General features: G+C 42.7%; 1 protein-coding gene across 7 annotated transcripts in view; it reads right to left on the reverse strand.

Annotated features, from left to right (window-relative positions):
* Positions 1-1,522: 1,522 nt before the first annotated feature.
* atp9b (ATPase phospholipid transporting 9B) overlaps positions 1,523-13,529 on the reverse strand; it is a 46,252-nt gene continuing 34,245 nt past the window's right edge. For 5 of the 7 annotated variants that reach the window (XM_030740889.1, XM_030740891.1, XM_030740893.1 and 2 more), the window contains 14 exons: positions 12,725-12,886; positions 12,387-12,479; positions 10,521-10,604; positions 9,738-9,908; positions 9,230-9,328; positions 8,673-8,762; positions 8,258-8,402; positions 7,780-7,844; positions 7,537-7,692; positions 7,329-7,393; positions 7,102-7,210; positions 6,936-6,993; positions 3,963-4,166; positions 2,972-3,108 (listed from right to left, as the gene is read on the reverse strand). In XM_030740889.1, coding sequence (XP_030596749.1) covers positions 2,972-3,108; positions 3,963-4,166; positions 6,936-6,993; positions 7,102-7,210; positions 7,329-7,393; positions 7,537-7,692; positions 7,780-7,844; positions 8,258-8,402; positions 8,673-8,762; positions 9,230-9,328; positions 9,738-9,908; positions 10,521-10,604; positions 12,387-12,479; positions 12,725-12,886 — 1,638 coding nt within the window. Of the gene's footprint in view, positions 3,109-3,418; positions 3,452-3,962; positions 4,167-6,935; positions 6,994-7,101; positions 7,211-7,328; positions 7,394-7,536; positions 7,693-7,779; positions 7,845-8,257; positions 8,403-8,672; positions 8,763-9,229; positions 9,329-9,737; positions 9,909-10,520; positions 10,605-12,386; positions 12,480-12,724; positions 12,887-13,529 lie in introns of all 7 variants that reach the window. The other 2 variants (XM_030740894.1, XM_030740888.1) reach the window with 2 other exon arrangements.

Raw genomic sequence — 13,529 nt, forward strand, 5'->3', positions numbered from 1 at the left:
GCACTGGTTGTGCCCATCTTTTATATACAGTCTATAGATGGTCCATGGACCCCACTTTGAGAAGCTTTGCGCTAAACTGTCTGCTTCATGAATGCTTCGCAGTCTGGAAACATTACATAAACATTAAGTCCACTTAAGTCAAAGTCATGGTCTCTGCATTTAAAACCACTTTAAAAGTTTTGAGTTTTATAAAACAAGATGACTTTAAAATTACTGTTTCATCAAGAACACAAATGAATGCAAGAAATCTGCATGAAAAGTTATTTTCCCCAACTGCTCTCTGCAAGCACAATAAATCATCAGTCACATGAGCATTATCCGGTCCATCAAAGCTCCTCGTGCAGCACATTAATTCTCCACTTTTGCTCGTCTGGAAAACAAACCACAATAACTCTCATAGATGCTGCAAGAACAGTAAAATACAACCTGCAGTGCAGCCCTCCTTCCCCTCCCTTCCCTACAAGTGAAAACCGGGAGATGAAAGAACCTCTCTGAACATGTCGAAACCATCGGACCATCACATTCATCACTGGGTCACCCTCCATCAACAAAGTACTTCCTGCTCCATGGGGAGAGAAATTGATAGCACATTGTCTGTTTGCTCAATAGCTGCCTTAGATTACGCGGTAAAACATAGTTTCTTTTAAATGGTCGTTAAATCTTCCTCCATACGGCTCACATTTAACTGCACGCTGGTTTCCTCCATTTGTACGTACAGTAAGGAGTAACAGACATTTCCCAGGTGAGCGGCATTTGCATCTAAAAATGGAAATGTGGGACAGTTACAGATGCTCTTATAGGTTTGGGTGCGTGAAGTGATTTAAAACATGCGTGTGATTTAGCTTTAAATGTTGGAAACTGGTACTCCTATTTTGGCATCAACACTGATGAAAAAGGATGCAAACTGCACACATGATATAAAATGCTTTTAAAAGGTTAATAAAATATGTTACAACCATCCAAACCTCGCACTTCATTTCTAAATAATTTAAACCTTAATGTTTCTCAGCAGGGAGGTGAGTCACGCAGGTTTCTGAAGGGGTTTGGAGCACACGCTTAATTCACAGCCTTTAAATTGTGCAAACTGACCAACATTTCAACACCACCGCGTCTTCATCGGGCCTCAGATGACTGAAATGTTTGCACGATTAAAAAGCTGTGAACTCGAATCCCTTCTGTCCTTTTGAAGTTTGCCTTCCTTCAGCTGCGCTTCACCTTTTTTTTAATAATATTAATTTGATTACACGTAAAAGTGTTTGAAAGTTCTGGTCATGGGGTTTTAAAATGTTATTTTTCACTACGCGAGACTTGTAACAATGTATATGTTATTTGTAATCTCTGTTATGACAGATGTTATTTTTTTAAATACATGTAGAGGAAAAAAAAAACACCTCTAAGAAGAAGAACTGAAACGCTCGATTATTCTCCACTATTTAGTCTCTGTCTCCATCTAGTGGTAATATGATAAACTTGACATGAATATGAAATATCCAAACAGGGAATGTTTTTCTATTCATCTTATATTTTTATTACTCATTAATCAATACCAGTTTTTATAAATAAACATACAATTAGAAATTGCTGTGGCAGACATGGAACGTAAGGTCATAAGAAAAGTAACACAGAAATTGCTGCTTATAAGAATGTAAATCCCAAATTCAAACCTTCAATGCAATTTGCATTAGTGTATTTACCCCCCCCTCCAATTTTCCTCCCTCCCCAACAGGGTCGCTACATTTAACAGCAGCTGTGAAACTCTGTTTAGGAAGAATGACCCTGAGTTTAACTCTGTTAGGATGCTGACAACCTGATCAACAAAGCTAAACTACAACCGGCTCCCTCAGCTGTACAGTTAACGCATCATCGGCATTCTTTTTATTCTTTCAGCACACACATACAGTACACAGAGTGAATGATAAAACTCATTCCTCCTTAAAAAGAGCTGAATGTCAAAGTCAACTGCAGGCCAAAGTCAAACAGCTGCAGCAGTCAAATTGTCAATCAAGGCCGAGACGAGTTTTATCCGGGCCCTCGGTGCAGTCAGAGAAGCTGCAGGATTCACGTCCAGATTTAGCTGCAGAGGTAAAAACACAAACACCTCTGACTGAGTCCACGAACGCGCATCATAATGAGGCACAAAGCGAGCTGCCGCCCTGACAGGAGGACTGATGGCCACAGACGCACAAAAAATGATACAATCAAGGCCAAACACGGAAACATTTACCGCTGCTCAGGAGTCAAACACTGTGGGGGACCGATGTCTCAAAAAAAATGTGACACACATTTAACACAAAGTTCACTTCAAGGCCCGTCGCAGGAAGTTTCAGCCTTTAATGTTTAATCAGCATTTCCTCGTGAGTGTCGTCTCAGCTGATCGTGTTTTTGGTTAACAAACGTTTGCGCACGATTGAAACACAGCGATGGTCACATGAAGAGCGTTAACAATCAAAGCTGCACCGAAACACTTTATTTACAGCGAATCATCTTTTTATCCCTCAACACTGTTCAACAACACCGGCCAGCAACTGTAATTAACACCATTAATAAAAAAAATGACGTCATAAAAAAGTTCTGAACACCACGTATAAAAATCTAAACATTTAAAGTAATGCGTCTGAGCTGTAGAAAATGATGAGCTGATTTTTCTAAATGCTTTAAAAGAAAAGGCGGCAGGTCGACCTGCAGTGGGGGTCGAGTGTTTCGGGCTTCCACCGCGTCCCGCTTCTTCTCCGTGCCGATCAACCACGCCTCCTTTCACAGTCCGAGCATGTGTGCAATCTTTTCAAGTAATTCCAAGTCTCAGTGGCAAAACCGCAAAGAACAATAACCTCCCCCCAGTTTTTTCTTTGATTATTCCAGTGTTTCCTCTGTCCATCATTGAGGACCAGTGAGTACAAAAAGTGCTGAAAATGGCGAAGCTCTCACTGATGCCCAGAACTACAAACCTAACAGAAAGTAATCCCAGTTCGGCTCACGAGGAGAGCTTGGAGTAGCTCGGCGGTGAAAATTTGCGCTTCAGGTATTTGATTATGTAGAGAGGAAGACAGCTGACCAGCGTGATGGCGGACACCTTCCACAGGAAAGGCCAAGTCGTGATGAAGGACAAGTCTGAGAGGGAGAAAGAGCACAACGGTCAGAGTTCTATCATAACTGCACAGGAGTGTAGGAAATCTAGCAAAGTTAGAGAGAAAAATACTTTATTATAAAGGTATACGAGACATGAACAGCTGAGATGCAGCTTAGAAAGTCTAAAATTATGTTGGTGATTGTGTGAAAACTCATCGACACATGAGACGACAAAGACCCACAAGGTAAAATAAAGATGATGCAGACACGGAAATGTAAAAGTGGATATGCAGTACCAGAGACAGATGAGGGGGAAAAAGGGGGGGTTTGAATTCACAGGCTATACACCTACCAAGGAAAGCTCCAAAGGACACCCTGCCTATGCCTGTTGCCAACATACAGAAGCAAAAGAAGCGCAGCAGAAACAGTGAGTGCAGAACTTTGAGGTTAGCAGTGAAGAGAGAAATAAAACAGGGGAGGGGGGGCACAGAGCTGAGGGTTTAAACAACAGCACTCAGGTGCCAAACATCATTACATCAAACCAAACTGAAAGCAGGCGCGGCGACGAGGACAGCGGCTCCTTGAAGCACTCAGACCGATCAATACTGGACTTATCAAACCAAATGTAACCACTTTTCTCACAGCGACTGTCCGAGCCGCTCACAGGTACTGTACAGGTACAACGAGCAACCAGACAACACCGGCTGGCACGATTAGCTGATTGTTTAACAACTGGAAAAAAAAAAATCTCATATTTGTTTAATACTCGATGGTTGTTCAGACTTAAGTGGTATTTTAACTTTTCACATAATTATCCAATAGCATGTTCTCAAATCTGAAACACTTAAAAGGTCAGCACACGAACAGTAAAGAACTCAGAGGAAAACTGTACCTACCGAAGTACTCGTTGAGAAAGGCGAGCGAGGCGAGGTAGCAGCCCAGGCTGAAGAACTCAGCCACCACCATGAGCCAGTGCCAGGTCCGGATGGTCAGCGCCACCATCAGCAGCTCGGTCAGGATGAGCGCCGTGAAGGAGATGGCGACCACGTGAACGAACTCCGACTCAAACAGAAGCAGCGCGCCGTACATGAGGATGCCCCCTGTTGGCGCAGAGATAACACTGAATCTTTGATCAGTGCAGAACCAGAAACTCGCCCTCTGTTTGAGCTGAACTGAAGCATCACAAACACTGAAAGGACTTTTACTTTTTTATGACTGCTAAATTACATTACTCATTATCCATGTGGGACCTGCTGTGCCACAAATCTCCATGTAAGAAATCACTATTATTTTTCAAAGATAATTTGGCCCAGTCTATCGCTTTCACCAGGGCTGGACTGGGACAAAAAAATCGGCCCTGGCATTTTTGGCTTAGACCGGCCCGCAACTATGTCTTAGAAGCATTTGACACTGTTTTACTCTTATTCAGTGTGGGCATACCTTTTGCTAATAATACTTTTACACTTTTTTTTTTTTTAACTTACTTTAGTAATGCTTAAATTGCAAAGCTTTGATGGATCATTTAGTTTTTTAAAATCTGTTATTTCACCTGCTTGAGGGCTTTTTAAAACATGTTTAACCAGCACAGAGGCTACAAATCCAAACTACTGTGCAGCCTTTCAACACACCTTTAACCTAAATATCTAAAATGCTGTGATGCAGCCTAAAATGGACACTTGCTGCTCATCCAACACTTCTCGGCCTTGACCGTTTGCTATTTTATCAGATTAAGGTGCCATGGCTGCCAGATTTGGGGAAGTATGCAAATGTAAATAAATATTGATATTAATCAGTCGCCATTGCTCATCACACTGCTGCTGTCTTCACCTACAGCAGAGTCTGCCCAAGCCTTGAAGGGGACCTAAGCAATATTTGATTTGGGGCCCCCTTCATACCACTTCATTGTCCCATGAACTTAAATGTTATTAATGCTGGAGGGTTAAAGTTGATTTTTTTTTTTTTTTAGGATATATTACAGTTTCAGCCTTTTCAATTCAATTTTTCAATTCAATTACATTTTATTTATACAGTGCCAACTCACAACAAGCAGACCTCTCAAGGCACTTTATAGTGTAAGGTAAAGACCCCACAATAATTACAGAGAAAACCCATCGTTCATCCTAATCTTAAAAATAGAGAGGGTGTCTGTCTCATGAATCCAAACTAGGAGCTGGTTCCACAGAAGAGGGGCCTGAAAGCTGAAGGCTCTGCCTCCCACTCTACTCTTAGGAACCACAAGTAAGCCAGCAGTCTGAGAGCAAAGTGCTCTATTGGAGTGATACGGTATTATGAGCCAATGAAAAGAAGCCAATATGGGAAATCTGCTCTCTCTTTCTAGTCCCTGTCAATACTCTAGCTGCAGCATTTTGGATCAGCTGAAGGCTTTTCAGGGAGCTTTTAAGACAGCCTGATAATAATGAATTACAATAGTCCATCCTAGAAGTAACAGATGCATGAATTAGCTTTTTAGCATCAGTCTGAGACAGAAATATTAGAGTGTGCCTACTCATTATATTAGTGTTGTTACAAGTGTACAAATCTGGACAGTTAGAATAGTCTCTTCTTTCTTTTAGGAAATTGGCATTTGTAAAATTTAAAACAAACCAAAAAAGTTTCATGACAAATGTGGGCGAGCTTGGGGTGCCCCTGGTGGTCAGGGGGCCCTATGCAGCCGCATATGTCGCCTATGCCTCTGGCCGGCTCTGCCTACAGCCTGCTGTTGCTGCAGCATTGCTGTTACAGAGGATGTGGAGGCTACAGCAGCAAACATGTCTGTGATCTTTACACATTTTGTAGCATCTACAGCGACACTCTTTAATTTCTTCGCACGTAACTTCTCCGCACCTCCTTTCTGCCGCTTTGGTTTCTCCATATTGCCTCTCCTTTAACACACGCACTCAACACTGAAACTACTAGCAGGAGTAGTTTCAGTGCTCTGCACCACGCAGAGAAAGGGTGGGGCCGCTTTCATCCTATATCCTGATTGGTTCTGTCCACTGTCTATATTGAAGATGGGCCAATGGGCCGCCCCCTCTAAATTGTGGGCCGGTCTCTTAGAAAAAAGGGAATTAAAAAAATCCACCGGCATCGGCCCTTGAGGACTGTCGGCCCACCGGGCAAATGCCCGGTACGCCCGATTGCCAGTCCACCCCTGGGTTTCACCAACATCGGTCTGGGACACTGAGTTAAGGATTATGGTGTCTGCAGATAAGGCCTGATTCAATAACATTATTTATGAGCCTGAAGGATGCACAATGACTTCCAGTGTGTCTCACTCTCAAGTGTCCAGACACTCACTCATCTTTGGGCGCCTGCTGTATCTTGATAGCCTTTCATTTTATCATAACACTACGCAAATTGAGCTTAACGGCCTATAACTGATCACGTAATTGCTTTTTCACTTAATACACAGTACATTCCACCGACTCAAGCTCTAATAAATGATGCTAGATCGGTGCCTAATATTTCCTTCCTCTCATATTGTCTTTGTTTCTTTTTCTCCTCTCTCTGCAGACCGAGTATTGGCCTTTAATTAAAAACCCTGAGCTGTCAGGAAGTCACGCTCGAGCAAGAACATAGATCTTTCTCACTCGCTTGCATGGCTTAGCGATTACAGAAATATCGATTTACTGGACAGACAAAAGCGTGCATGTAAAAGCGGATGGCAGTTGGAAACCTTAGATACTGAGAAAGGGACTGTGCGAGGGCTTGAAGGGGCCTGGGGACTGTGGTATTAGACACGGCACAGATGATGAAACGGTGGCTAAAAAAAAGTAGCTCTGACTGTCTACAGTTCAAAACTGGCCACTGTTTGAAGTCACGCTGTTTTCAGGAAGCAAATGTGGGTGAATAATAAGGAAAAAACATACCTTGATAGACACTGATCAAAACCCAAATGAGGAAAGTCTTAAAAGATAATGAACGGCCCTGAAAGACACAAACACCTTCTGTGAGTCTTGTGTTTTCACTTGTTTAAAGCTGAATTTAAATGACGATGAAGGAAAGCTGTCAAGAAACATAAAAATGGTCTTAAACCTTAGTGAGGTCTTTATATAGCTCTGGGTACAGCAGGGCCATCTCCGGCTTCACATCTTGGTCCAGCACCAGGGAGAACACAGGAAACATGGTGTAGATAGTCGCATACCTGCTCACAGAAATCAAAGTTTAGCTGGAGAGAGGAGAGGCGACAAAACTGAAGCTTCCATCATCAAACACTGCAGAGGCACGCGTCGGGGTTGTGCTGTTATTACACAGGTGCTCACCCGACCATGAGGAAACCCTGGTACAGAGGCACAGAGGCAAAGTAGAAGATGGAGGAGAAGACGGCCTGAGGATAAGACACAAAACTGGTGTTACTAAGTTACTAAGCTTTACTGTCCCCACTGTGGGAATTTGCCTTTTAGTTTATCCCATGAAAAAATGTAAGAACAGTAAAAAGTATTTATTTTTCTCTTTTTCTCATCACTGTACCTGCATGGTGGAGATGATCATGCCTCTGTGCATGACGAACTGACCGAGCGCTGCGGAGCGCTTGTAGCTGTTCCTGCCGTGAACCATGAGCAGGCGACCGATGTGCTTAAACTGAGTGATGGAGAAGTCTGCGGCCAGCGACGCCTGCTTCCCCTCCTGTTTGAAACAAACGGTATGAAGACGCTGAGACTGAGTTTCACCTAATCCAGGACAGCACACACGTGGAACGTGCAGTGGGTTTACCTTTCCTTCGATCCCGATCCCACAGTCTGCAGCCTGGATCATACTGACATCATTCCCTCCATCACCTGTCACAAAATTACTAATTACATGTTGTTGTATAACATGGTTCAGTTTACTGAAGTAGCAGCTGTGATGGGCATTTTAAATCAGTGAGCTTTGGCTGCCACCTTGTGGACACATGTAATAACACTCAGTCCAGGACGGGACGAGTTTTTCTTCAACCTGAATAAAATCAGTGAGAATTCGAGGATTACAAAATGTTGGGTCTTCCTCTGAAATGCTTTACAAACCAGTTCAGTTTGAACCCAGTCTGGTTTGTCTAAGTTTAATAAATGGTTAAAACTTCCCTCCCTCGGAGATGGAGCTAAAATCACAGACATTTTCCCCCACTGACAGATTTTCCCAGGCTGTCGGTGGATAGGAGCCAAATGCCTTAAGGGCTTGTAGGTCTGCCGCCCTCGTATCTGTCAACGCTCACCTATGGCGCAGGTCCGGTTGGCTGTGTGCTGCTGGAGGAGTCTGACGATCTGAGCTTTCTGAGTTGGGGAGCAGCGACAGCAGACCACCGCTGGACACTGACAGGCCAGCTCCACAAACTCGTGCTCGTAGTACCTCAGACACACCTGCAACACCACAAAGAAAGTGGCATACATTCATATACATAAATTAAAAAAGGGTTGCATGACATGATTTGCCTTGTTGACCACAAAAATTAGGGTAACAATGAGTGAAAATGTTAAATTCCTGCTCGGCTTTTTTCCAGCTGTTTTTGTTATGTTTTCCTCTCCAACTCCTCCACTTCTTGGGTGAACTCCAAAGTTATAGTTTTGGCTGAGAAGTACACCCTCGACATCATCTGCTGTGAGAAGAAATGTCACTGTGTGCTGCAGTACCTCTAAGGAGTCTCCTGAGATGACCAGAGCACAGTCATGTTTCCTTCTGAAGGCGTTGAGCTCCAGATGGGCCTCTCCTCTGTTTGAGACCTGTTTGAGAGCCATAAAATACAATTAGCTGCAAGAGCATTCAGGCTTTTTGTCATCTCATGTTTAATCTTGGTGAACAGATATCTTGAGGACGAGACGTTTGTTGCCATAAACTTTCTGTTTGGAGTTTCCTTGCAGACCTGGTTCTAACAATCAGGCAGACTTTTCTTGCGTGCAGGTTCAGAGTCAATATGCAGTCCAACTTTTGGTCTCTATTCACCAAAATAGCCAAAATAATGTATCTGTTTTTGTAATCCAGTGGATGTAAAAGTAATCTTTAACCAAATATCTGTAATCTCTTCTTCACTCTGGGTATCCTGGCCGTGCCAGAAGCCCTGAAAAACTGGGAGCTGCACGCAGAGAGTAAGACAGCCGACTAGCTGATGGGTCCCCAGACTGCCTCCCTTTAAGCAGGCGCTTTATTTTACCACCACACTGGGACAGAAGGTAAAAAACAAACAGCATACCGGTCTGAAGACGTGGATGTCCTGGTTTCTGGAAACCAAATGGGAGCTTTTAGCAATGCAGGTAGCCGTCTCGAGCTTGTCCCCAGTCAACATCCAGATCTAAGAAACAACATGGAGCATGTGTTTGATGCGTTACAGGAACGGCACAAGAATGGAGTGAAATTCAGCTGATACGACCTCTGAGGTTTCTCCACTACTTTGTGGTTAATTGACAAATTCGTTCATCTTTACTTAAAGAACTTAGCTTTAAGGTATGCGTATTGTTGTTTAATAATTATGCTGCAAGCTGGTAAATTAAGTTTCTTCTACAGTTTTGAATGTTTTTAAAGTAATAGGCAAATATGAGATAGATGGAGTGTAGCTGTATACATTTTCTTTTATTACCGTGCCAAAGTCCTACGATTACTTTAATGCAAATGTTAGAAATCAAAAAGTAAACAAATCAAAGCGGAGATGATCTGAAAATAAGGACCTGCAGGATGTGAGCCTGCTGCTTTTCTGCACCAACCTTGATGCCGGCATTTCTAAGCAGCTCCAGCGTCGGCCGGACGTCTGCTTGTAGCTGGTCTTCCACACCGGTCAGACACAGAAGCTCCATCTCTCTCTCAAGACTCTCCACTACTGCTGCCACCTTCAGGGCTCGATCATGGATGCTCAGCTTTGCTTGATTGTAGCGATTCTGCACAAAAAAAAGGAGGAAAAAAAAAAATAAGAGATGAATTCTGGAGAAAATCACGGGGAAAAGCAAAGCTTCAAACCAGCAAATCCTGCACAGACCTGTTAGATAATGATTCGTTTAGAAGCACCATGAACTACAGAAACCACAAAACCTATTATTAATGTATTTTCGGGGAAATGTAACAAAGATCTGTGGATTATGATGAGTTTGTGTTTGCTTACTTATTTAAAGCGATTAAAGTCTGATGTGAATATAATCCTGAGAGAGAGGTTCTCCTTTTCCCTGCGTTATTTCCTCAAACTTGTGTTTCATCGACTCCTGCAGGTGTTTTCATTATTTAGTTCATGACAATGATATCAGTAAGTGTGAGCTAAAAGATCTTTTTTTTTTTTAGCTGCAGGGTTGTTACATCAGACTACATTAGCGTTGACAAAGGTACACATCCTCCTAATAAACTAACAACCCTGTAACCCAGCTCAAACACGGTATCAGTGCAACACTGATGCAGGTTGCATTACCCATGAGACAAAACATGTGATTCCCTGAAGGAACAACATCAGACCTCAGATGTGCAGCGAGCAGCACGACGTGCACATCGATGTTCCTCCATACCTCAAAGTCCTGATACTGCTCCTCAGACAGACACTTCTTGGCCACCACCAGAGTCCTCAGGCCCTCCCTGGCCATGTTCCCACACTGAAAGGAAGGAGATGAGAGATCTATTTCAGGGCTGTTTTCAGTCTCCAGTATCTTTCTAAAGCTCCATCTCGTGGCTGAACTGGACGATGCGGCGAGTTTACAGAAACGTGCGCGTACGTTTCCCCCGAGATGAATTTAAATCAGATGTAGGGCAGATAAGTTATTTTATCAGAGCAGCTGTGCAGCATGCAGACAGTGCCGTCAATAACAGCATATTGTTACCAACACCAAAAGGAATCAATATTGAATAACATAGCCTGCGGTGAAATTCAGAGGACACAGTAAAACAAAGGGATGGATAGCAGTTTATTTTTTGATATGAAACACCAATAGGGCCCATCTGTCCACTCGATTGGTTATTGACAAGCGGAGTTAATCTGACTACGGGATATTACAGCCAACAGGACATCATTAGCACCATTGTTCAAGAATATGACATTCTGTAATTACTTCAACTTTATCTAGGTCACTAATTAAATCAAAAGCTGCCCCCGGTGCCAAATGACTCAATAATGCCAATATAATTATGAACATATGCGCACGAGACCTTCAACCACCGAACTGGTGTAGGTGGCCTGTTGATCTTCTGATGAAATGTCCCCATTAAGAGAGCTGCCATAAGCAGCTACGCTCACATATATCTGCTGCTCATGTGTGCAGTTTATGTGTCAAATGACTCACTTTAATATTATGTTTAATCTTTATTATAGGAAGGGTTTTTTTTTTTTTGCTATATTTAGTATACATCAAATCTACATGCTCTTTAAGACCATCAGGACACTGCGATATGAGCCCGGGGCAATGAGAAACAGATTTTTAAAGCAGGTATTTTTCCATCATAATTTATATTTATTTACTTTGAGGTATTCCTGGAGCTGTTTCACCAATAACAACGACTATATTTAAATCTTTTATATCTAAAGCTCCACAATCCCTTAAATAATGTGTTATGTGAGAACAGCATTCATCAACAGTTCACACAAAAAAATGTTGTGAGGATGCATCCAGACCGATTAGAGCACAATGTTTCTTGCCCCCACTCCAGAGCCTGTAATTATGCTGCCTGCACATCATCCTATAGACTGTAATTATGAACAACCAAGAAGAAAAACTGGTTACGTCAGCCCCAATTCCAACTCTGAGTCAGAGATATTGGGAATTTCTGGCAGTGATGATTTCTCTTGATAAAAAACAACTACAAACAGGGCACCTAAAGACTGGGGATATCCTGCAAAGCCGCCATCGCAAGCAGTTAAACATGTTCCTCATTAATGGTGTTCAGACTGAAGCTGAATCTTAGAATGACCTGCAGGGTAACAGGAACAGTCTTTATGGGGCTGTTGTTGAACATTAAAATGAACAAAGTTGATGCACTAATCTGACAAACTGCATTAACCCAAACTTGCTGTCTTATTGTAACTGAATGCAAACACACGGATCACTGCAGACCGCAGGAATATTGTGCATAACTCACTGCTTTGAGTCTCATCCTGCTGAGTTTGAAGCACTTCCTGTACAAAATTCCTTGTAACTAATTTTGCTGCAAAAACTGGTTTTAACCAATTTCAATGGAACTTGCACTGCTGTAGTGAACAAGCAAAGGCTCTGAGCAGCAAACAAATCCTCTAAAATCCATGCAGGAGTTTCAGAAGCTTTTTTTGGGGGGGGGGGGGGGGGGGTCAGCTTATTTAGGCCACTTATAAAGTGACTACAAGGACAGCAGTGAGGGTGTCCACTGAGTATGCAGTAAAAATCTGTGACGCGGTTCGAGTTTTGCACCTCTTCTTCCAGCCAATCGTTATACTGGACGATGCTCGCCATGGCAACATCAGCACCCTTCATGTAGAAAGTGATGTCGCCGGTTGACTCCTCCTAAATAATTTGAAAATGAAAATGATTATATTTCTTGTACAGTTAAAAAATCTAAACAGCAGTATTCTCCTATAGTAATCATCACTGAGATAAATCAACACAGGATGCATTAAACATAAATTGAATGCCAAAAGGACAGGATGGAAAAAAAATGATGTGCAGGAATGACAGAAACAGACATGCCTCAGACCACACAACAAGGAAAGTCCACCTACATATACACACACAATATCATCAACACACACCCGAACAATGATGCCCATCCTTTTGCTCTCGGAGGTGAAGGGGAAGATCTGCAGGATGTAAAAGGAGAGAATCTGTCCAGAGGGAGTCTTCAGCTGCAGGGAGGTCAGGTCTCTGTTCACCAGGGTCAAACCAACGCTTTCTGTCCACCGCACGAGTGCCACCTGACGGGAAACACAAACACAAAAAAAAAAAAACAAGACAATCACAACAGACTCACACAAAAAGGAAGACAGTGGAGTCTAATATTTTAAAAGCAGGGTGATGATTTTTCTTTTAGGATGATTGTTTATCAAAAGTCACGAGTTAAAGAGAAAAAGACTTGCTGCAGGAAAGAAACTGTTGACAACATGTGAGCTGATTGAACGTATTTTCACTTGCACTTGAAGGATGGGAGAGAGTCACCTCCAGAGCTGCTGAGCTCTTCCCCATTCAGCTCCACATAAGTGTTTTTCTGTTTCTCTTTCCTCCTTTTCCCCTCAGCAGGAACTGCAGCCCCCGAGTGAGTGTTCAGCTGCACACGACTCAATCCTCAATGGGTTCATTTTCAATTTGCTCACTCAAAGGTTGTTATTATACTCTGACCTACAAATTAGAACTTCCTGTTAATACCCCATCATTTCTCCTGCTCCCCCTTTGAGCTCCGTAAAAAGGCTGCCTATATTTACTTAACACACATCTGTGTGCCATTATCCTGTGTGTGTGCGCACACGTAGCTGCACACATGAATTGACACGCACAACATGTGCTGACATTAAAACGAGTCCTTTTAATCTACTTCATCAGCTCTACAAAAACTATTTAAAG

The sequence above is a fragment of the Archocentrus centrarchus genome, chromosome 11, assembly GCF_007364275.1.
Source record: "Archocentrus centrarchus isolate MPI-CPG fArcCen1 chromosome 11, fArcCen1, whole genome shotgun sequence".
NCBI classification, from domain to species: Eukaryota; Metazoa; Chordata; class Actinopteri; order Cichliformes; family Cichlidae; genus Archocentrus; species Archocentrus centrarchus.